The sequence below is a fragment of the Ischnura elegans genome, chromosome 12 (genome assembly GCF_921293095.1).
Source record: "Ischnura elegans chromosome 12, ioIscEleg1.1, whole genome shotgun sequence".
Lineage (NCBI taxonomy): Eukaryota > Metazoa > Arthropoda > Insecta > Odonata > Coenagrionidae > Ischnura > Ischnura elegans.
Window position 1 is genome coordinate 19,202,521 of NC_060257.1, and position 26,081 is coordinate 19,228,601.

Here is a 26,081-nt window from a genome sequence, read left to right on the forward strand (position 1 = left end):
AGCACCGGGATGTCTCGGGACAAAGTTTGGTGACAATCTAAATGGACCTATAGGAGGGTATTGTAGACCTCTACCAAGCCCTCAGGAAATTGGATCTCTGAGACATACTGGGACCCCCCATCCTGAATAGCCGGTCCTGCAAAAATGAAATGCATAGCCAAATCAAACAAAACTAAAGTCCTCTGCCAAATAATTTTTGGCAGTGTTGCCCATTACCTCTATAGTTAATTACTTTTATTCATTCCTGATGTGCCTTATATTATGTGCAAACTTTGTAACTCGATCCACAGGGCAAATAAATATAATTACTATCCATTAAGAGCAAAATTAAATCTTTTATCATTGGATTTAATTTCCAGTGATTTGTTTTGCAAGCATCTCCATTAGAAGAGAAAAAATTCCATTCAAATTTGAAGAAGAGCAATGGCATATGCAAGACGTGACTGTTTTTGTGACATAAATGGTGTTGCAAATGAGCATAATCTAGCCATGACTTCATTACCTGCAATCCTAGTTGTCACTCATAAAGGCCTTATCTACAGTCTCCTCCCACCTGCGGCTAATAAAATACATAACTCACTGCTAAGCTATCATTAGGTTGAAGCAGTGCCTAGGCTTAGATAAACTGATAAGCAGAGAAATTCTGTGGAATACACTGCAGTTTCTTGAATGCCACACTCAACATTGTCATGTTAAAATTGTGAAACCATACATGTTTATTATGAATGTACTTTTATCTAATGAGATTAAATGCAAACTTGAATTCAGATCAATAAAACATAAGATTGTAAAAAAATTTACCTGATTAAATTTTGCTACCTGACAGAGAAGAGCCAATGACACCTCTCAGATTTTCTAGGTCAAAGAGAAATGCCAATGAATAGAGATTTGTGAGTGAGCTGCCACAGACAAGTTCAAGACCGGAAAAGAATTATCTAAATGGAAAAAAAACTCAGAAGGAAATTATTTTATATATGCCATTTGTGTTTCAAATTATATGAAATGAACAAGTACTAAAATTCAATGCCTCTTTCAGATGAACACCAGTGATGAAAATTCACATAGAAGGAAGTCCTATGACTTACTCAGCATGTGCATATAATGGTTATTCACCAAGCAATGCTCTTCATTAAAAGTGACGCAATAGTGAATGAGTACTGCATAAAATCATCAGCTGAGATGAATGACTAAACCTGATAGAGGACTTGAGGAGGTTTTGCCAAACACCAACACTGTCAATAACAAAAAACCTCCAGGAAAAGTACACCTAGTAAGGTTTGCTGGATTTCATTGTAAACAAACATAATTAAGTAATAAAATTTCATCTACAAAAATGTAGATAATTTTATTCCAATATTGTGTACAGAAATCCATTATGATTAGAATAAAACAAAAGTCAATAATTTATTAGCTATGCCTTTTTGGCTTCCTTTGTTCCAAGTAGTTTTAATATACTCGTCACTTCTTCTGATGCCTCCCTGAAAAAGGAATGTGTATATGTTAGAAACCAGCTAAAATACACTTGCTTGATTACTAAGAATGAACTACTTCACAGTATAGGATTTTAATCCATATAATGACTGACCTGCCCGCAGGAGTGTTGGGATCCAATGATTGTCCTAAAACGAGAAGCTGCGATGCAAACATTTTGAGCTGTGGGTTAATTTCTTCTCCTTTTTCCTTTGCGCTCGCAGAATTACTGGCACTAAGCCACCACCGAGGAAGACTAGATACAATCTGAAAAAAAATAAGGATGGTGAAACCTGTTAACACGAAAATGGTGATAATCACACAGAGAGTTTGTAAAATGTCAATGACTTAGGTTTTTTATGAATTTTTGTTTGTTACTAACTACTATCATCATTTTAATTAATATTGAAGTATTCTACCGGCCGAGGCAGGATTACATGGAGAACTTTTCTGGTTTATCTTCCTTCCCAAACAGGGTAGTTTCTTCAAAGAAAACGAAAGGCATTGATTGTGATCGTTTCCCAACATTAGTGTATTCCTAATATAAAAATTATTTGGTTTTAGAAATCCTAGTTAACACGAATGTTAAAGGTCAATTTTAACCTCATTTGAAAGAGGCCAGATTGGCACCCATGCGATGCCACTTCACGTGATGTCACAGGGACCTAGTTTCTATACGAGTAGATAGGAGTTTTACATTGTCTGAGATAACCAATGCATACACGAGGCACAGAGCTCAGGGAAACATCTCTTAGTAATCACCTGTTAAAATTACCTTTGGTTGGAAAGTTTCCTTCATTTATTAGGGTATTTATAATCCTTATTTAAGCCAAGCGCTACCTACGAGCAGCCTGCATCGTAGCGGCACTCATAGCCTCGCAATAAGGTGGCCTCACACAGTGGAAGCAGGAACCAGAATGACATCACATGGACTTTTCCCGGCATTCATACTTAGCCATCGTGTTTTCGCATGCTTGAAAATTTTCACTTTTCATTTAATCGTGAAAAATAGATATCGTCATTAAAAAACCTAGAAGCATGAAATACGTACTCCAGGAGTAATAATCTTTCGATTCAAACAATAAAAAAATTATAGGAAGCCACCCTATTGGAGTTCCCTCTTTCATTCATGAAAAGGCGAACTCCCTTTCACATCACATACAAAATCCTATTCTCCTACCCCCTCCTCTCCCTCGCTTACCCATCATTTCCTTCTACACTCCTTCCTAATTCCCTTCCCATAATCTCCAGGAATTATATCTAAAAATCCTGTTCTCTTCATTACCTTCCCTTGCTTACTTCTTTAACCCTTTCACTGCAGCTAACTCTCCAGATACCTACCCATCACAAGAGGGGAAAGTGCCGAGTGCACGGCAGGGAGGATGAAAAGGTACATTCGCAGCAGCCTGCTGTGTGAATGTTCCAGGTAAGTTCATAGCAGTGAAAGGGTTAATATCAAAGCTAACCCTCGTTGACTTTCCCACCCACCTCTACTTACGACTCTGTACCCATCACTCCTGTAGTCCTCACTATCCTTCCACCTCACCTCGTGCAGTCCAAAGATATCTAATCTCCATTTTCCCATTTTCTATTTTCTACCTTACCCTCCCTCATCATTATCCAAACATTTCATGTCCCTAAATTTATTGCCTCCTTCTTCTTCTCCATCTTCTTGGCCTGCTTGTCATATTTCTTGGATGCCAATTTAATAAACCATATTAAAAAATCCAACTCTTACCCTTATTTTGCAAGATATTAGGGGTTAAAGTTTGGGAAGTTTACTTAGAAGTGACAGCATTGGGATTCACCTTTCAGAATGCAGGCCACAGGGTAAAAATACATAGCTCAGAAACCAATTAAAATATCCATGAAATAAATTAAAATTTGGAAACCATGAAATTTTCACCTCTTGTTAACCTATTACCTGTTCTATACATATATCGCCTATCACCAAAGCATATAGCTACCATTATGCTACAGTGCTGGTACGTTTATTTTGGATTTTTAGAAGAATTAAGAAAGCAAATACCGGAAAAATATTATGCATACTTATTTTGGTTGGAATTAAAGCAAATGTGGCATAGCAAAAACAGCTGACAAAGGGGAGAATTGAATTACCAACAAATAATTGAAAGTTTGAAATAGCATAGTAGCTCACCACAGAAAACTAAAAGTTAGAAGAAAAAATAGGAAATTACCATTCTACATTTTGAAACGGCATCAATTGGATCAGGACAAGCCCTTAATGCAGCCAACAAGTAACGGTTAAGGATAGAGTGTAGGGCGAGATCACCCAGAATACTGTCGCTGATTATTCCAGCCCACGCCACAACATTTCGTAATAATTTAACAGCGGACCAGAACTGCCGTTGGAAAAACGTGCCCATGGCCCCTCCTTTGGCATCCATAACACTGGAACAAAAAAGAAAAACAACCTGTGAAGGTAAACGATATAGAAAATTCAAAATGACCATTGCACATAAATAGAATTGTTATGAATGTATGAGCAAAAAAGTTTTAGTGGTACTTCAGTTATTATTTCTAAAAAAACACAGAAATGCCTTTCATACAAAATTATAAAAAAAACTGTGATTAATTTTAAACCTGATGCATAAACAGGTGAAAATCACAAAAATTCACCTTAACTGGGAATTAAAGTACAAACCTTTAGATTTCAAGGCAAAAATACATATCTCTTTCCAGGTTCCTAAGAGCTATTCCCCTGTCGTCCCACTACTATGATTATTTCCTAGCAGATGGAAAAATTGAACCTGACATAGACCAATGTCTGGTACACAGGGAGAAACTTAAGCTGGTAAGATTCAAACCCCATTGGGGCATGACGGTAGGAGGATCAGAAGAAATTTGTCAATAGTGGCAGACTTCAACTGGAAATTCCCAGCTTAGTGTGCAAACACAAAGCATCTAAATATGAGTACTTCATTTTTTCATCACCGTTATGACTAAACTCCTAGGCTTGTTGGAAGGCCTTCCCTTGAAAAACAGTTTCATTGGCTATATCCCCTCTTCTCTACTGATACAAGGGTGTAAAAAAAAGGTGGTTATGAAACACTTAATAATCTTTCTAATATCATAGTCAAGCATAGGGACACATTCACTTTTTCGTGCAACTAGCTATTTTTTGCAGTACGTATATGTATAGAATCAAGCCTGAGTTCCCAGGTCTGTACAAATGTGGGCCAGCATAATAAAACTATGGCCAAAAACAGGAGAATACATAATTCATTGATCATGAATTTGAATTATATGCCTATTCAAAACATTTTCTGCTGTTTATCAAGCATAAAGAAAGTCAACTTAGAAAAAAGTAAGAAGCCTTTATTATATCTTGTTATTTTTTATTATCTCTTGAATTTCAGTTGAATAACATTAGGACCTGGCTTCACGACCATTGAGGTTAGGAATTGGTTACTAAATAGCAATGAAAAACACATCTTTACTTCCACAATTTTCCACACAAATAAATTATGGAAGTAACAAAGCATTTTCCATTGCTAATATATGGAGCCCTTACACATACAAGCTTCAAGTTTCGATTTAATTGTTACTAAATAATAATTTTTGGGAATCATATAAACAGATGATGACGAAAAAAGGATCACTTACTGTTTTGGGTGAATCGGAATGAAAACATCATTGTCAACTGCTTCCCGTAATCTATCAACAATCCCTACAAGGAGAGCTCTAAGAGGTTTGGCAGAAGATGCTGACACAATTGTGTTGCTGGTGGAAGATGGTGGAATGTATGGCGTTACAGTTGGATACTCTTCAACAATTTTTGCAACAATTCGAACTAGCCTTAGTGTCTGTGATGTTGACATCGGATCCCAGCTGCAATCAACGAGTTCTGTAAAAAAATGAACATTAAATAAACTCTGACGAGAGTTATTTCATCATTAACAGATTTAATAATAAAAAATTGAATAAAAATTTGACAAGATAGGTTAAGATGTACATTAAAATAAATTTTCAAAAAGTTATACATCAGTGTTTTTATATTTCAGATGTGTAACTACATTTTTTTATGCAAGTAAAAGAGCGTTTGGAATAATGGTAAACAATTGGTGATAATGAAGGTGGACAGAATTTTTGAATTAATAGGGAAGGTAAAAATAATCATATCACAGGTAAAAGAAACATAAAGCATGAATAATACTTACGAGTAACCTTAGGAAGTATGACTTTCTCCACCACAAGAGAAACTAACTTCAGATCTGGATCATTCCGCAGTGTTTCTTCTGTTTCAGTGTCTCTCAGGCCATACATTAATAGAAGGTCAAACCATTTCCTTCCCTCAAATCCACAAGGACCAGCCCCACTTGAGTCATCCTAAAAATTAATAAAGAAGAGAATTTTTATTATGATAAGTCTAGATTTACTAAGAATTTATTACCATTCATCATTATAGATTAGCCTAAATAACGCCATGAATTCATGAACAAATCCTAAGCTTCTGTTACCCTAGCCCTGCTCCTAAACAGCAAATTATCACTTTAAACATTTTTGTTACAATGTATGATAAATTATCCATCAAAAATTGTGAGATACATTCTTGGATGTTTTACTTAACACAAATATTTCTGGTATATCTCAATAAGAAAAATTTATACCACATAAAATTGCCTGAAAATTATGCAAATATGAGAAAATCTACAATAAAATAAGACCCTGGATAAAAATAGTTAAATAAAATACACATATCAGTTTGAGAGGGTAATAAAGGGAGGCTATTAATTGCTACTTTTGAGCATACCTGTATAACAATTGGATTCCAAGAGAGGAGATTTAACCGTAAAATCGGAGCCAGGACCTTGGGTAAGCAAAGACTAGCGTATGCTTCTCTGTAGGAATTTTCCTCCTCTGAGCGCCATTGCTCCCACCTTCCAAGAACCCCACGAACTGTGCAGAACTCCTCCACAACATCCTCAAATATTTTATGGGCATCACCCTCGATGATTTCTGTAAGGCACAAAAAAATGAGGCATTCTTTAATATAAGTTTTTAAAATTCAATTAATTCAATCCTAGTACAACTTAATGCACCCAAATAGGGATAAAATTCGAAGGCGATGACAAAAATATCAATACTTATGTCACCTTCTTCCAGCAGCACCTGTAGGCCATACACTGATATCACTACAGCCCTGTCAGAACCAGGTCAAAGACAATGAACTGCAATTTTAAGTATATATTTCATATTCTTGCAAAAGCTTTCATAGAAATTGTTTGGTGCAATTATTTTTTTTTGGGCATTCACTGTACTGTGAACTAAAAAAATGCTTACATTTCAAAGATATATCGTGGGCACTATCTTTACACATAATAATTTAGGCATTGCCAGATTAAGCCAGGTATACTCTGATTGGCTGAAGTAATATTTGGGTTTTGAGAATGGCTTCTGTGAACGAGTCTCTCCCACACATGCATTCCAAATTGTCAGCAGGAGTCCCAAGATTCACCACCTTCTACTTCATGGGAATTACCACCATCTCAAATTTGCGTTTGGACCAACCCTTGGCAGGCACAAACAGCGTATAAACAGGGTTTCAAATACTCACCCTTTTCGAAAAAGGCCATTCGGGCTTCCAGCCAGGTGGTCTCCCTCCATTCTGCCGACGTTTCGGAACACGAATCGGGCTCCATCCTTTAGCCCTGAGGATGGAACCCGACTCGTGTTCCGAAACATTGGCGGAATGGAGGGAGACCACCCGGCTGGAAGCCCGAATAGCCTATTTCGAATATATTCATCGAGAAAGCATCAGATTTTACTTCACTCACCCTTTTGCTTGCGGTAAGCAACCACTTCTAACTCGGTTTGCTCGTCATCACTGGACATCCCTTCATAGTGCTTCAATGACCCACTCGTCGATCGGGCAGCCATTTGCCTTGCTCTTCTCCTCCGACTACGCCGACCTTCCCTCTCTGCTGCCCTCCGCACCTGCGCCTCCTCTTCCTCTGGGTTTGCTCTCACGCCACTCGCTGGCACTCCTACGCAAATTAAAACAATATGCCACCTGTAGACAAACTTCAAAGCACATGAAGTTAGGGCTCCCACACAGTGATGAATAAAAACTTCAATTTGTTGGGCAAAAAAAATACCACAAAAGTTGATGAAGTCAATTGGAAAGATAACATTGGTTAATAAAAGGTGAAATAAAACTTTGATAAAGATGAAAACAAAATTTTAATAATCTCAATATAAGTGCCTGTAAGCACCAACACATACATGCAGTCTCTGGTATCTCTTTAACTTTTAATTTCATATAGAACCAATCAGTCAAAAACTTGGGGATTCCAAACTCAAACATGGAATACAAATCTCATAGGCACACTGAGATTTAAACACAGGTTAAAAATGGCTGAAATGGTCATGCAGTAAACTCTCGCCAATACAAGTTCATTGGACCAAAAGTTTGAAATTTGAAAATGATCAAATATTAATTAATAATTTTATTCCATTTGAAAACCTTTTCCCCCCTCCTAAAAGCCTCTTTGATCCTTACGGAAAAACCAGCAGTCCAAAATCCTACACCTCCCCCTACTCCTACGGATATCCCCGCCACTACCTTAGTCACCAAAAACCCTCCACAACTCACTGGAAAAGGTCATCCACACCCCGCCCCCTCCAATTCTCACCACCCGCTCACAATGCCACATCACCTCCTCAAGATTTCCACAGCTACCCCTTTCACCTACTTTCTTCCTCCCCCACTGAAATCACCTTGCATTTGTGATATGCAAGGACTTATTTTGTGCTTGAACCCTTTGTATGAAGATGACGCCACTGCATTGAAACTAGTAGTGTCGTAAAAATAAATTGGAGGAAAATCACAAAGTTTTACTTTTCATTTGCACAAAATGAACTTCCACAAAGTTGAGCCTGAGACAAAAGAGGTTATTAAAAATTAAGTTTATAAACCCTCTATATGAACACCCTCACATCTATCCCACAATAATAGCCCAGAAAAAATAAGTTTCTGTAGAACCATTCCTTGGCATAATGGCAAGTAATGGAAAAAGCTTCATAAGAATATTTCTGAGGTAAAAAACTTTCAACTAAAACAGATTCATAGATACATATTTATGATGGAAGGATTTCCTCGCAAATAATGTGACTGTGTAACTCTAAGGTTTTCGATGAATTCTTAGACTCATGAAGATGTGGAGTCATTTCTTAAAATGTTGGTAGCAATGGGGAACCTGACCTCAAATCATACTCAAAAGCAGAATGTGCAAAGGCAAATAGAACCTTCCGATACAAATCTAACTTCCACCCGGAAACAGTCCTGAAAATATTTGGGCTGATGATTAATGTTCCCAGAGGGCTTTTAGATTTTTTAAAAATCAGGTCCTACATCTGAAGAAAAAGAGCAAACGAAAATAACACATCATCTTTATTTTTTACTTTTAAGGACATTAACCATAAATTAAAGCTAAATTAAGTATAATAGCATGCGAAGAAATGTAGCTTACTGTTGGTAGCAATTGGAGCCAACTCTTTGGCCTGGTCTCGGACATCCTGTCTCCTCCTTGCCATTAATTCATCTCTACGTTTCCGCCACAATTGATTATGCATTCTAGACTCTACCCCCTCGATGAGAGACACCTACATGGGGTTTCAGAAAACAAGCACACGTTATCAAAAGATGAGCACAAAAAAATGGCCGCTATTCCACTCTGCAATGTTAGAGAAATTTTGGTCCCACAATATTAACAAAAGAAAAATGTGTGCCATATAAAATGCTTAAATAATATGTATGAGGAATGTGAAAGTATGTATTAGGGATATCAAAAAATGTCTAAGATGTTTCTTCTATCTTGCTATCACTCAACCATTTTAACTGGCAGTAAATTTCCACCAATAGTACTGTTTAAGTAAAATTGGGTGTTTTAAGATGCAGAGCTGATTGCTAACCCAAATAATCTTATGTAATTCACAATATGAAATAACAATTTCAGGTAAAACTTGAATGAAATACAATACATGGGAGATTATTCAAAGCTACAACATGATTTAAATGCTTAAACGTTTTAACAATGTTTAGCAAACTCCCATTATAAATGAAGGAGAAGAGGGAGGTATCCTAAATTAAAAGTGATAGCAACAGTAAAAAAGTTACATTATATTCTTTTAAGGATCAATATATGTGCCTTTCAGTAATTATTTTAACAGAAATAGAAAAAGAGATAAGAGAAAACTTGTTTTACAAATGAAGTAAATTATTTGCTGAATTCATTAAAGCATTTGGAGCATGTTACCCTGCCTATCATCCCTAAGACTAAATGCTATATTATAAATTTTCCCTCAATTCAAAGCATCAAAAAGACAGGAAATCATTCAAAGAAACCTAAATTCCCATTTTTATTTGGTGTACTTACAGTCAACTGTGTATTTTAAAAAGACTGAATTTTCTTTCCTAAATTAACACATGAAAATATTGAAAAGAAAAGACTAATATGATTTTAGGATCTAGCCTTTCACATTTTTAGCATCTACTGCTCCGGTATAAGCATTCATAGGAATTCCACAAACAATTTCCAAAAAAAAATTCAATCTTTGAACCCAAACCTAATATATTATTTTGTTTTCATTTAGCTTTTTGAGACAAAATCCATAAGATGAAATGTTTCCCTTGGCCTCTACTAATTATTTTCCCAATGAATTTTTAATTGATTCATTAACCACTATTAAACTCTTCGGTATTAAAAATCATAGCAGATCGCATCTCAAAAAAAGGAAAAGATAAGTTATCAGTGCAATGGTGAAGACTTGTCATACATTGCAAAGACCTGAGGAAGACTTTGAAATGTTTGAATATCTTTAAACTGAGCTGATCTTGATACCCAAATATCAACTTTAACGTAAAATATCATGCCCATTTTGATGTAATTCCAAAGGAATAGACAGAACTATTAAAACTAAAACTTTGTGAAAGAACTCTCAAAGATAAATAGAAATATTTAGCACCATCCCATAAAGCATCAAAGTAAAGGAATGATCCAATATTATATTTTTTATTGTGGACAGCCAGAAAACTATGCAAAAAGATGAAGTAAATGAATGAATGGCAACAATAAACCAGTTATGCACTTAAAAACAAATGCTAATGAACTTACCAATACCTACTTAAATTTTCCAAGCAATTTCTAAAATGTAGAAGTTCCACAGAGAAAGGACTTCCACTGAGATTGACAAGCTATGAAACACCACTTACAAAATCAAATTCTTTCAATATCCCTTAGTGAAAATATTTTTTACATTAGTGTAAAAAAGTAAATAATCCATCCCTAATATTCTAAAGGTGGAAATGAATGGATTGCAAAAAAAAAACAAACCCTCTTACTACGACGGGCTGATATTGCCTTTTCCATCCCAGCTTAAAAGTGCCTCAAGCTGAAATATTGCTTTCTAAGGTACGTTTTTGTTCAAATTAATAATATAACTATGCAGTAACTAAAATTTTGAATGAAAAATCAACATCAATTACATAGTTAACAATTAATATTACAAGAGTAAAAACGAAGTGTGCTGTTATACCACCAAAATGGCATCACAGAATTTTTTCCTCTTTATGTATTAAATTTCACTTGATAACCCTAGGCATTCCTCGCACGTAACACTCCAACTGGTTTGAACTATGAGAGTTAAGAACCACATTCTTAGAACTAAGACATAAGGGGAAGAAAAAACTTTAGCAGTAAGGTTTAAGAAAGGCGTTTGGAAGCACCACAAAAATTCAGTCTGATTCAAAAAGCCATACAGAATGCGTGAGAATTTCTTATAACAGCAGTAGACAATTCACTTTAGGGAAACAAAGAAGTTAGGAAGATGAACAAGCAACAATGGATTTGCTTTGTCTATATATAATGATTTAAAAGGAATTCATGGAGATATACTTGACTTAAAAGGGGATTAAAAAGTGAATAGGATAGGCCACACATTATCCAATATATTTAGTCAGCAATTTTTCAAGATTAGAATATTTTAAAACCTCCATCAAAAATACTTTTTTGGGAGTAAACAAAGACAAAATCCACATGGCTTTTTAATATAAAATGAGGTTACATAATTTTAAGTCTAGAGTAAATATTATAATTTCAACAACTTCACATTTGATTAAAATTTGTTGGCTGATAATAAAAAAATTGAAGTACACAAGTGCAGTACTTCTGATACAGAGGGGTAAATTCCTTGCCTACCAAATTGAAGGTCAAATGTTCAAGTCCTTCCTAGGTAGGATACTCCTACCCAGAAAATGGGTGTTTATGATTTTATATTATTAATTGTTTGATGTCTACCATAAAATGCATAAATGGGTATAACTCAATTCTTTATGATAATTTTTCTAAAAATTAACAAGAATTCGATGCACTTCACACAGATTTGTTCACTGCGAAATATAACACATTCATGCATACACAAAACCCATTACACTTTTAAGATAAATATAATCTAGGTTTAGAGTAGGGAAAATTGAACCCCAACCAGGAGGATCAAGTAGTCTACAGCAGTATAGGAGATGATGAATCTGGAGAATTTTCGGCAGCTTCACATGATAATCAAAATAAATTAAGGCAGCGAATTAAAGAAAATTACACGAGGAGAGGACCACGAAAATAATTTGGATTATTTTTGACTAACAAGGGGAGTGACTGATAATAGCATAGTTCGTAATTCAGGAGACTCACATTATATCAATGCATTTTCTACTAATGGGGAAAAATATAATGCATTCATTCTTTACTGAGCACTAAATGAATTACTAATAGTTTTTTTTTGTTGTAGCTGTGGAATAATTTAAGATGTCTATGTATGAACGACAAAATCCAAGATAAAAACACAAATGGTAATTTCCACACAATTTAATTTAACACTCAACGACTGACCATGGTTTCAACACTTTGTGTCATTTTCAAGGATTAAGGTCAAAGGGTTGAAACCATGGTCGGTCGTTGAGTGTTAAATTAAGTAATGTGGAAATTACCATTTGTGTTTTATAATGGATATAGCAACCTTCCACAAAATCAAGCCTGAAACAATTTTATACGGACAAAATCCAAGTAAACGAAATCAGTTTTCTGACAAGTAAAGACTAAACTCAGCAAAGATACCAGGAACACCCAGTTTAGCAAAAAGGAGGGATACTGTGAAATGCACCTGACTGTCAACTCTGACCTATATTTTGAAAACTCAAAAATAGCAAAGATATAGCTGCATCAAAAATTAATGAAATTCTAAAATTAATAATAACATATAAACTTATAAAATAGGATATCCTAAATTAAAGTATCGTAGACACAAGTAGAAAGCCATCAAGTGCAATAGAGAACACCTCAACTACCAAATAGCATTTTTTTCTAAATGAAAAGAGCTTGATTAAACATTTCATTCTATCAAAAAGAGGATATCCTTTTGATAGTGAAAAAGTATAACTGGGCGCACAAGCCCCTTGAGGTGGGTCAAAGTTAGTGCGTCATTTAGCTATGCCACACTCCACAATGGCCCAAACATGAGCAAGACAAAAATCACTGAAAACCCCCACACATAATAATAATAAAAAAATAGGAGACAAGGTAAAACAAAGAGAAGCATTTCCCCAAACAAGAACCGCTTGTGAACCCACCTTCTCGTCTAGACACTCTACCAAGTCAGTGACATACCCACGCAACTCTTGGTAGAAGCGGAAGCGTCGGGCGAGCGATGGGGCCATGCCTTCCCGATCGCCCGCCTCCTTTCGCAGTGATGCCATCTCCTCAGCTAGCCTTTCCTTGTCCGCTTGGTGCCGCCTCGACACTTCACGCAGGGAGGCCAACCTATGAAGAGAGACAGACAACCCACATCCTTATTAAGATTTCTAGACACAGTCAAGCTTCCTCCAGGAATGCTCCCTGTGACTGAAATGATAGTTTCCCTAACAAATTAATGTGTCTTGAAATAAAAGGTGAAGTTGAGGATCACGCTGCAGGGGCTGACATAGGTTAGCATTAACATTGGTAACTATCTTTTCACTTCTTTTGAAGGAATAAGTTAGGATAAAAAGCTGAAAATATTAAATATAAATACTAAAAGATTACTGCAGCACTCCACCATGACCATGGCCGACTCCCTTAAAAATTCATTGAGAAGAACTTCATCATATTGAATCTAAGGCCAAAGAGTAGAATTTGATAGAAAAATTCGGAGGTTGACCAATCCTAGATGTTAGGCTGGATACTGTTGACATCACCTGGAAAATAGTTGGGAGAAAGGGAAATAGGAAATTAAAAAAATAAAATAAACACATGGATTCCACTGCTACCAAGGTGCATGGCATAAATCTGCAGACGTGGAAATAAAAAATGGTAAAAATGAATTATCCATATTAGCCCAAATATTCCCTCCCCTTCTTACCCCAATCTTAGCCCAAATATTTCATCCCCAACTTACACCATTCACCATCAGAGAGAATGATGGCCAAGATCTTTTAGTTTTTTGTCCAAATAAAAGACCTTAGACATGGAATGCCTGACACGAAATGTCATAAAATTTTCCAGGGTCGTCAACTAAGTGAGGTGGTTCATTGAAATACATGTTAAGGGTTTGACTTTGTAATTAGTTTCCATTATCCTCATGATTAGGAATGAGTCAGACTAAAATTTTGACAAAACTGAACCACCTCACCTGGTTAACAACCAGCATAATTTTCATTCTTTTAATTTGCTGGAAAGGAATCAGATCCTTCTTCTTCACATACCGTAAGACCTTTGGCCCACACTCTAGAAAGAGATTTAATACTTCAAAACAGTATTTGCAGTCAAGACATTTTCATAGTGAATGCTGTTACCATTAAGTGGCAGCACAAAATACAGATTTCAAGGTTTCAAAGCCTGGAACTGTGACGAGGTGGGCAAACTTCCTTCTTGGGGTAACATTGAGCCATCAGCAAAAACAAGCATAATAACCATGAAATATTATTATTTATTTATTATTATATTTAAAAACTTAGAAGGGAATTTCTGTATCATTACTGCATCTGAAATTCATGTAGCACATAATCAGAACCCTTATAAGTAATATGGAAAATATTTTACGCCGCATAGCATCAAATTTACTGAAGTAAACATTTTTTGTATGTAAAAGTAGTGAAGTGGGCCATCAAATGGTTCACAATATCACTAGGAAATTTATTTCCCTCAGAAAATTTTTGATTCAAATATAAAGAGGCAGTTCTATCCTCTTACTACAAGGATAAACCTATTATAAGCAGGCACGTAGCAATAATATGATTAATGGAGAAGGTCATGTGCTATTCAGGTCGCCTAAACTTCTATTTTGTTGTAAAGAAGATTACTTCAATTTCTGTACAGGAATTCATATGACATTCAAGTAATCAACTCATTCCGATCTTAGTGGAAAAAATTTCATGTGATCATTAGGAAAAGTAATACATATTATAAAAATATTCCAGAATATGTGTCATGAAATTTTGACTAGGCTGTTAAAAAAGAGATGAAATATTGACTAAACATCCAGGATACAACCGCTTGTTGAGTTTGATTGCAGGCTGAGGTAGGAAATGCAATATAAAAAGAATTTTCTCACAAAAGCTGATCAAACAAGAGAATAAATATTAAGTGATCTAGAATGAACCCTTAACACTTAAAATATGAACAAAATTTGAAATCAAGGATACATAAAAATAGGACAATCCATGATAGGAACTGGAAAACCTGGCTGAAAAAGAAAATGTTATATGGATTTTGAATATTATCTACCCTGCAATGGCTATGATAAGAAAGCAACAGCATCCAAGACATATTTTTTCCTTAAGGATTTGACTGAAATGACAGAATAGATTTAGTTGAGGTAGTGATACCATACCATACCACTGAAAATCAAGTTACAAGATGAGATGATTTTTAAGGTTTCTCTTTAAGGTGTCCTTCTTTTGAGGTGAGAATTCCTGCCTCATCAAGAAATCAAACAATGAGACAAGGACAGGTCTAGGAGAAGGAAATGGTATTTTTCTGTTAAGATCACATGTCCTGTTTGTTTCAATCTTCATCTGCAGCTCCTTCATATTGTAAATCTGTAGTCCCATTTAAATGCTCAATTGCAAAAATAAATTAAATGATGGTCTGTTCTTCTCAACTCTTCCCAAAAGTCCTTTGTGAAAAACCCTGATGTGACACTCAACTTGAATGGAGTGATAACAGTTATTGACAGATTGCTAACCTCTGTACTATAATACATTTATGGATGAAACCTTCCTGAGCTGGTGAGAAAAAGTATTCAGTGAAAAAAGTCAAGTGGCAGTATCCCATACTGCCCAGCCAGGAGGGCAACAATATATCCCAATTGCCACTCTAACACAACAATGCTCTGGGCATTAAACCATGATTTTATTTTTCTATGCCCCTGGAGTTTTCCCTGAATTATATCTGATGTCCCTGACCACTATTAATACAGATGAATTACCATAAAAACATTAGCATTTCATGATCCAAACAGGCCAAAATACTAACATGACTTAATCAAAACTACTACTTTTGATTTAAGGCCGCAATGCCTTCAATGTGAAAATCATAAGCATCATCAGTGCAAATCATAAATGAATTCATCACATAACAACAGCTACACAAAGAGGATTAAAATAAATACATATATAGTACTATATCCCCGAAGTGATTCAAGCCCAAAGAAAGAAAGAAATGCATAAAAGGAAAAAGTATTCCATGCAGGAAACAAAAGCAATGGAGGTAATAATTATAATTCCGGTGACTGGAGAATGCCACTCAGCAAGAAAACAATGGCTCGGCCCTACCTTTCGCCAAGCCTCCGCTTCACACTCTCAGGTGTCACTTTTTCCCCTGTTTGAGCAGCGAGCCTACTGAGGGCTTCTTCAGTGGCAAGACTGTGATCTCCACCACAAACAACGCCTGATTCGCTAGGTACTGTGACCATGGGTGTCGATGGAACAGCGGTGCTCACATCATGAACCTCATGGGGCATGACACCAGGGTGAGAGACAAATAATGTGCCTTGTTGAACAGCAGTGATCTGAATAAAAGTAAAAGGAATCAAGTGTAAGTATCGCTGCCAGTGATTTCCCGAAACCCCCCAACCCCAGTATCCGACTTCTGCTCTCATCTGTCTCCCACACTCCGAAGGTGCAGACAGAGTGAAATAGCTGGCACCTCAGGCAAAAATGTGCCACCCAATTAGAAGATCCCAAAGGGGAGTCATGTTGTACAACCATTAAGAGATCAGCATTTCATGATCCAAAGAGGCCAAAATACTAACATGACTAAATCACAACAAGTACTTTAGATTTAAGGCCAATTTTGATTTAATTAAATTATTTTTCAGGGAGAAAATGCATGCATACCCGAGGCCCACTCCTTGACACTGAGCATTGCATAAATTTAATCACATAGGAACTCAACAATCCTATCATTTTAATTTATTCCAAGTGTCTAGCTAGCCACATGGTCTCATAGCAAGACAGTACGACAAAGAGTTGAGGACTATGGTTACTATTTTTTGAGAGACTCATCAGTTATTTGACTTTCATGATGATGAAGGGCATCTGAGGCATTACAATACATTTACCGTATAAGCGCGTGTAAGAGGCGCACCTTTTTTCCCAGAAATTGCAGCCGAAAATGGGGGTGCGCCTCTTATACAAACGTCTTATCTTCCCCCCCTTCCCCCGGTCGCAAGTCCAAGGGGAACTGAGTGGCCTTGGTTTTCAGCGTGAGTCAGTCATATGAAACCCTGGGTCAAAAACAAGCGACAGGGAGGGGAGTTTCTTCCTTTGTGACGTATTTTTAAAATGCTCCTGTTTGAATTTCTTGTAAGCATTACGCAGTCACGTCGGTACCCCAGGGGTGAACACGGAAAAGATCGCGCGGGGTTTTTTGCGCGCGCGAGAGCGCGCTAAATTTACTGCCACGAGTGGGCATCCCGCGGCATTTATACTGCCTATAGTAATTGCTTATCAAACGTAGAGAAACGCGTAGTTTTGAAGGACAAACCTGGTTAATAGTCAACATCTGTCTTGCCGAGCAATTTCCATTACGCTGACGACCTGATTTTTCAAAAATTATCTTCAGACGCTAATATGAGGATTTTTGCAACTGAAAATTATATTGGTATTAAAACCTGCGGTTTAAAAAATTCGAACGAGTGTGTTCATTGTTGGACTAAATGGTGGATAGAAGAAATCGGAAATGCTTATAAGTGAAGGGCGCTGACGGAGTCGTCGAGGGGAAGGAGCGCGCTCCCTCCCCTCTGTATTTCAAGCTACGAGGCTACGAGCGAAGAAGCAAGGGAAGAACACGTCCGATCTTGCATGTGACGTCGTTGTCTTCAAAGCGAAGGGGCGACGGCGCAGCTATGTGATATACGCAGTTTGCGTCGCCTGAAGTTCCCAGTCAGTCTCGTCATGTTTGAATGCGCTTATGCTGCGCTTGTTTCTTCCGAAAGTATGCTGTTTGGACTAGGTTGAATATTAGTATTCTTGTTTTAACTATAAATCTTTGTGTCATTCAATTAGAGCTTAAAAAAACTTAAATGATGTCAGATATACGTCGCGTTAGGTCTCATTCTTTTTAGAACTTCGTGCGTGTTATACAATTGCTGAAAGATATCTAGATATCTTCGAGCTCAGCAGGTGACTCACCTAGCATTTGGCCTCCAAAAACTAGGAGAGTTGAATCTGAGACCGAAAAAGGTCAGTTGGTGAGATGGGGTAGGGATGATACACGTTTCCATTGTTCCCCTGTAACTTGATATTTTCCTATTTTCGTGTGGGGTCTCCGAAAGGGAAAAAACGGCGGAGGCATTAACTTATGGAGGGCCGAGTGTGGTTCCGTAAAATCTACGACGTGGTTATTATTCTACGGCGCTGAGATTGCCCCGATTGTTGTCCAATCTCTTGGGAAGGTTCATGCTATGTGCCTGTCGTGTTTTGCCTTAAAATTTTCCACGGCTGCAATTCTATTGCAATACTCCTGCGAAAGCTTTTAAACAAAATTGTTCGTGATTAGGACTAGCATCGTAGAGCAACGGCGCATGCGAAGAGAGGATCGGAACTCTTTTTCCTCCCTCTTATGCCGCTATTACCGCCGCAGTTATCAAAAAGTCTTCCATCAATTAGCATTGAAAGAGGAAATTTTGATAACTGTTGAAATTCCAGGCATACGTCTGCAACACGGCACAATAAGATTAAAAAAATGCTGCAAAATTTTTTCTTTATAGCTTCGATGCTCAAAATAGGGGTGTGCCTCTTACACACGCTTATACGATATATCTTTCCAATCGGAACAGTCCGATCAGATGCCAACAAACTTTTTCAGACAATTGGTCACACACAATCAGATGCTGTTGGATTGACTTCACTACTATGTTACAATGAGATACATACGTAAACAAATACGAAAATAATGGATACCAAGTTAGTGTTAACAGCCAGCATTAATAATACAATAAGTCATAGCTCTTGTCGAAGTTCAGCATGATCTTAAGTCTTTTTTCTAAAATACTAGTCCCATTAGATTTGAGATGATGCATATTACAATTCTAAGAGTGTATGAAGTCAATCTGACAGCATAGGATTCCCCATTGTGTAATTGTATAAGAAAGTATCTGATATCTGAGCGAACTCGTGGATAGGAAAGCTCATGGTACCTCAACTGAACTAGACTAATGAACTTGCAGGGGCATGACTATCACAGCATAGGCTTTGGAAACCAATGTCAGTAAAGCAATCCTGATGCAGTAATTGACTTCTTGATGTAGAGCAAACATGAGCCCTCATAACAAGTGCTTTGCATGTTTTTCTACAGGAACAGGCCATCAATACAAAAAAATCACTCAGCAACAGCACTTTTGATACCATAAAATACTTTCATCAAATTAACTGATTGAAAAACCACGATTGGAGTACCAATATACAGTAAAACTTTGATTTTACGCAGTTGGAGGGACCGAAATATGGGCTCTGTGTAAAATCAAAGTGTGTAAAATCAAGAGTTGGTATTGAGGAGGAGTATAGTTTTCAGGATAACATTTTCGCATAATTTTTAGAAAGCTTAGTCATACACTTTTGTATAGTTCTGATTTAAGCCAGAACCGGAACCAGAAAAAGTCTCATATGTGATGGTTTAATGGTAAAAGAGCATGAAATCCTTTTTAATCGCGTAAAATATATGTTTCCCGGATTCAATTACTCATTTGGAGGCAAGAAAATGAAGCCTAATAATATTACAGTGGAAGCCCCTTATAACGAGTATGGGATATAGCGACAAGCTCGAATTAGCGACAGCTACCCAAGGAACCATTTTAAACCCTATGATTTAAATGTAAAATAAATTCGTATTAGCGATAATGGCTCGATTCCTCTCTTGCGCCATTCGCAATTACGACAGGTTGACTTTTTGACCACGTGCCACATCTCTGGAATTCAATGCTTTTAAAACGGCATTTTTTCCGCCAACGTCGACGTCTACATGTTCCGTATTCTCCTATTCTTCTTTCCTCAATAAATTTCTCGAGTACACATTTCATTGCTCTTTTGTCATCTCCCTCCCGCGCCTCCGCAGTGAGGTTAAAAATTATTCCGCCCGTCTGCTAGCACCATGGCTGGTAAACGCAAGTCCTTGGATTTAAAAACCAAAATGAGAATTATTGCAGATTGTGAAAGTGGAGAGTGTTCAAAGAGTGAAATAGCGAGGCGATTTGGAATTAATACATCGATATTGTTCACTATTTTAAAGAAAAAAGAACAAATTCGTTCGTCAGTGCTTGAAGAAGGGCGTCCAAGCACTCAAAAAACACCTGTGGCCCGGAGAGCATCCGCAGCTAGAAACTGCTCTTTTCTCGTGGTTTTGCCAGCAAAGAGCCGCAGGGATTCCTATCACCGGCCCAATGATGAAGGCTAAAGCTGAGTATTTGTGTGAGAGGCTTGGTGAAGACAATTTTAAGTGCTCGGATGGATGGTTTGCACGATTTAAAAATAGGAAGGGGATATCCCTCGTCAAACTATCCGGTGAATCATCAAGTGTTGACGTTAATGCTGTGGAAGGCTGGGCTCCGGTCCTTAAAGACTATTTGGACAATTACAGCCCCTGCGATATTTACAACGCGGATGAGACGGGCATATATTTTAACCTTCTCCCGGGCAAAACTCTCGCCACTCGAACGGACCCCTGCAAAGGAGGGAAGAAAAGTAAAGACCGCGTAACTGTTCTTTTATGCGCCAATATGGATGGTTCAGATAAGTTAAAACCGTTCATGGTGGGGAAATCCGCCCATCCCCGATGTTTTAAGGGAGTTAAAACTCTCCCTTGCACTTACGAAGCAAATAAAAATGCTTGGATGACGGCTGCTATCTTCACGCAGTGGTTACGAGCGTTTGATGCCAGGATTGGTGGAAGGAATAAAAAAGTACTATTATTCATTGACAATTGCCCAGCCCACCCACTAATAGAACTAAGAAACGTTAAAATTGTGTTAATGCCGCCTAACACTACAAGCGTTCTTCACGTTCTTCAGTTCCAGTCAGCATTCCTATCAAAAAGTGTGCGCTACTGCCGCTAGAGGTCTCTACGTCCGCTGATATTGAGTCTGATTGCGTGAATCTCTACGAAACATAAATATTGCTAGACAGACAAAGAGTGGACTTCATTTATCATTTGTCCTTCTATTTATTTGAAACAGTTTTTCACCCTTTCCACCGAAGATAATTGATATGACTAATATGCTTTTAGATGCCGTAATGCTGTTCGGTTTCATGATTCCGATAGCATTTGAGTCGGCTGTTTTGAAACACGATAGTAAACCATTCATACAGGCAGACTTGAAGCATAAGAAGATTACTTCCACCTTCATTTCGCCGTTAACCTGAAAAAGATAGAATTGCAATGCTCATGTGGAACCCTAAAATTTTATCACGCTCCTTTCGTCACCCAATTGCAGCAGCCACCCATCATTTTCATTACTACTCGGAAAGATAGAAGGTATGAAATTTTGAACAGATTCCGAAGTTTTAGCATTTAATAGTCTGATGCATAGCCATAACTGGTAGTTATGACATGTATATTTGGAGCATCCAAGAAATAAGGATAATAACAGCTCATAATGCACAGTTCAGTACGAGTGAGTCTGAAGCTGGGACTTTTAAAATCGACTTCTTAATGCCTCGGCATATAGCATCCTGCATTATTACATATGATTTGATCATAGATTGCAAGTGAATATGATCATTAGTGAATTAAATGTTAAAAATAATGATTTAAAACGGCTATCATGCTGCAATTTTCGCCTCTCGGCAGAAACAGCCGTGGTGACGCCTGATGAGTGATTTTTTTGTGACGATGTAATTGCATTCGGTAACAACGACAACTCACTATAGCGACAGATTTCTCTGTTCCCAACAGCTGTCGTTATAAGGGGCTTCCACTGTATTTACTCCCAAGCAACACCACAGATAACGTGTTACTAGTATTAATAGTCCGGAAAAATTTTCCCTCTTTATAACTTTACGCATTAAAAAAGCATTTTCCAATGAAATTATAGCATTAGTAGATTGAATCTACCAGGTATAGCTTCTCTGTCTGCATTCTTCCGCGAATTCAGCACCGGGACCTTTGACTTACAAGCTGTGTGACTCATCTTCACGTAATATTTTACTTCCCCATATCTGATAACAACACCGGACACTTTTTTTATTTCGATTTAATGGTGCTAAGCCATTCCTGAGTTTAAAGAGACTGCCTTATCACTCACATCTTGAATTTGACTTCAATGATTACATGACGATTGACGACGCGAGTTATTCTCCGAGGGTATTGACTCCCGTTCCGTTAAAAATAAACGCTTGCCACCAAGCAGAGTTAAGCTAATGGCTATTCAAGTTCTAATCATGTTTCATTTAAACCCACTGACAATGAGATACAAGTTGAGTCAGTTCTGATAAGTGCGCCGTGCAAGCAACTTTCCCTCGCCTCCATTTGTCCCGCAGATGTGGGGTTAGCCCGCGGAATGAGACAACGCATGCTGCTTTTACCATCGTGTTGAATCACCATCGACCTACGTCCATACAAGAAGTACGACTATCTTTTTGGACCACCTTGGAAGCCAAAATTTTGGCACGGGATGATTTTTAACGGCTCATTTCGCCGTTATATTTCGCTGGGGCGTTCGCAAAATTCTAGATAACTTTCCGTTAGGGATAGATGTTCTGTAGTTCATAATTCCGGATTAACGGCCATCTACTGTAATTATAATAAATATGTTATAAATAGTGTCGATCAATAAGCCGAATATTAAACGAAAGGTGATAATGTTAATATCTCCGGCGATCATCTGTCTTAATCAAAAGTAGGTAGTTACGCATACACGGCGATTGCCGTAGGTTTTAGGTTTCGATATCCTTCTACGGCAAATTTGTACTAGGAGCGATATTCGCGTTCGTGAAGGGGCCTGAAATATTACTGAGAGGGCGCAGGGGGAAGCAGTAATTAGATTCGCGATGTTTTTAGATTCACGCTCAACAGCGCGACGTCATTTCAACCGTTCATACATTCATTTTTGCTAATCATTGAGACGAATATATAACCTAACTTCATATTGCTTCAGTCGGGATTTTTAAAACAAGTCGCAAGATAACTGCGTAAAATCAAGATCAGCGGCCTCTTTGGGGCTGGGGTTGTGCTGCGCAAAATCGAAACACTGCGTAAAATCAAGAAAAGATGTAAAATCGAAGTTTCACCATTGCAATTCCCTATGCTTTCCGGCCGGACTTCAGCGTCGCTGCGTAAAAACAAGACTTGATGTAAAATCAAAGTGCATAAAATCGAAGTTTTACTGTATTCTTCCTCTCAAGACTCAAGTCTTACCTGTGCACCAGTCACTCCCTTCCTGATTTGCTGAGATTCCCATTTTTCCAATTCTTCATCATCCCCTCGATCACTTTCTTCAGACCCAGCTGGAATTAAAATTAAATGTATTAAAGCATTTATGATAACAATTCACTAGGCAGTCCTTGACTTTCGTACAATTCACACATTCCTACATTCCAAAGTGACACCTTTCACTTGACAAAATTCGGACTTTCGAAAAATTTTCTGAAAGTAATTATTTTTTTACTTTCCGGAATGTTTATTCTGCTCATCCAAACATTCAACCATTTCATTTACCAGTATACTCACACAATACGAACGTATACAATCGAGGGCAGTGTTGACTACAATCAAGGTGATTTTTTTTAGAGAGCCACTGCCTGCTATGGGCTCCTTTATCTAGAGAAGAAGAAAGCTATAGTTCAGCCTTCATTGGAGAGATTTTTAAAAAAGCTGACAAGACACCATCAAACAGCTTTCAATAAATGAAATAAATAAAAATGCTTCTTTCTAATTGTTATTTTACGTTTGAGTGATTTTTAATTAATTTATGACATTTGCACCTTAAGTAATGATAGTGCACAAAATATCCAAATTCCGTGTGTCTTTTTGGAATATTATGTGAAAGATAAGCTATCACGATACATGCTGTGTTGAGATATCACCCGCCAAGGAATTTTGATGTAAAAATAGAAGATATCAAGAGTGTAGGTTCAACAATTGCATTTTCTTATGCTTCTTCATATGTCTTTTTATTTGTAGTTGGCAATATAAGTGGTATCTCAACTTAAACACCAAGAGGAAGTTTCACTCAATTCTCATTTTTTTAAACTTTTATTTACATTTTCTGCGTATTTTCAAAACAAATAACATAATGTGATAAATTGTATTAATTTTTTATTAAAAATTAGTTAATAAATATAAAATCTGTGAAAAAAGTGAGTTTTTAAGATGTATATTTTGCTCCTTTGGAACATAAACCCCTAATTAGAATGGAACTCAATGGTTCGACTTTCGTATATGTTTTCAGGATCGCATAGTGTGCGAAAGACGGGGACCACCTGTACACACATATCCAATCAACATTTCACACCAGCATTAATTTAATAAAATTCCAATCATATGGTATACAACACTACAGGAGACATGAAGTAAAGGGTTCCTCTATGAAAGATCAATTACAATTAACGAAAAGTGCATTCAAAACGAGGATTTTCACCGTCCTTTGTCAGATCTCCAAGAGTTCAAGAAAAGTTATGTGTTTAGAAGGATCATAGCTAGTTAAGGCAAAGTGAGCTAGCAATTTTGAAATCTCTTTAATTCGAAATTGTAAATTGTGTCAATAGAAATTATGGTTCCACTGGATATGATTCTTGTGAACAACGTGTGAGAGACAATGACTCCATTCCAACAAAAAATATATTGAAAATCCTTAGTAAGACTTAATTTATATATTATTAATAAATAAAAATTTTGAATAAAAAATTTAAATGCAAAAATGTTGACCCACTGCTATACAAAAAAAAACCTCCACATAAAAAAATCATCAAAAACATTAAAACTTCTATGATTAATTCCTAAATTCCACAGTAAGGCAATGAAAATAACTTTTCGACTAACCTGCTTCTTGTGCAGCAAATATCGCCTCCCTCCGCTTTTCCCGATCGGCAGAGGCAGTCGGAACAGAGAATTTCAATCTCTCACCATCAAGATTACCATCCTCTCCTTCATCATCACTGACATCATTATCATCTTCTCTCACTAGCCGTGACTTTTCATTTTCGTAGCTGTGAAAAAATAGAGTAAAGACCAAAATTAATTATTAGAGGATTCTTAATTTTAAGCATTTGCTAAAAGCATATGTGCTAAACAGAAAAAATGGCCATACTGTCCATTTTATAGCAGAGAACTATATTTATGCTCTTAAATACAGAACAATTTTCACAGGAAAATGCTCTCTTTGACTGGAAATTGAACATAAACCTTGGCCTTTCCAGGAACTGACTGATTCAATGAACCTGGTTAGCCCAGTGGTCTGGAAAACCAAAGTTTCCTGGTTAGAATATCTTTCCATGAGATTTCACTCCAGTGACAATCATAATGAATTTCAATGCCATTTTCACTAAGCAGGTTGGAAATATAACACATACATTATAACAGATAAAGAGACTATTGTGAAATAAAAATTCATATCACATTAAAGCCTGTTTGATGATTTTACGTATGTAACAATTCTGAAAAGAGTGAGAGATATGATTTAAAATAAAATGTTCATTTGCATACAGCATTCTTCTCTCTCGTAATAGCAAACAGTAGTCTTGACTAATGAAGGCTCATTTTGTTCATCTTAAATTCGAATTTCTCACCTTATGCAACACAAATTACATAGACATGCTTTTAACTAATTCCACTAGTGGTAAAAAAAATATAACAGAAAGAGATAGAAACTCCACACACTCATACCTAAATCTTCAAAAGACATAATTGTAGTAGAACTTCTCTTAATGACATTAATCTGTTTTCAAGCATGTATATTTATTAAAGTTAATTCTATTGTAACTTGATTCTCCATTATTTCCCGAGGAGGAATCAGTTTAAATAGCATTAGTGCATGTAAATGTACCTATGTTTAAAAAAAAATGTTCTTCGTACAAAAGTAAGGCATACAATAACATAGAAAGCAGAAAAAATAAGGGAAAGTTGCTA

General features: G+C 36.8%; 1 protein-coding gene across 1 annotated transcript in view; it reads right to left on the reverse strand.

The window, feature by feature from the left end:
• Positions 1–1,306: 1,306 nt before the first annotated feature.
• The window catches only part of LOC124169739 (PAX3- and PAX7-binding protein 1), a 28,245-nt gene continuing 3,470 nt past the window's right edge, over positions 1,307–26,081 (reverse strand). Inside the window, exons 5-16 of the mRNA XM_046548434.1 lie at positions 24,996–25,162; positions 23,373–23,461; positions 16,295–16,530; positions 13,115–13,304; positions 8,964–9,096; positions 7,269–7,478; positions 6,245–6,450; positions 5,652–5,820; positions 5,098–5,338; positions 3,669–3,882; positions 1,586–1,737; positions 1,307–1,478 (exon numbers count right to left, since the gene is read on the reverse strand). Coding sequence (XP_046404390.1) covers positions 1,412–1,478; positions 1,586–1,737; positions 3,669–3,882; positions 5,098–5,338; positions 5,652–5,820; positions 6,245–6,450; positions 7,269–7,478; positions 8,964–9,096; positions 13,115–13,304; positions 16,295–16,530; positions 23,373–23,461; positions 24,996–25,162 — 2,074 coding nt within the window. The 3' untranslated portion in view covers positions 1,307–1,411. The remainder of the gene's footprint in view (positions 1,479–1,585; positions 1,738–3,668; positions 3,883–5,097; positions 5,339–5,651; positions 5,821–6,244; positions 6,451–7,268; positions 7,479–8,963; positions 9,097–13,114; positions 13,305–16,294; positions 16,531–23,372; positions 23,462–24,995; positions 25,163–26,081) is intronic.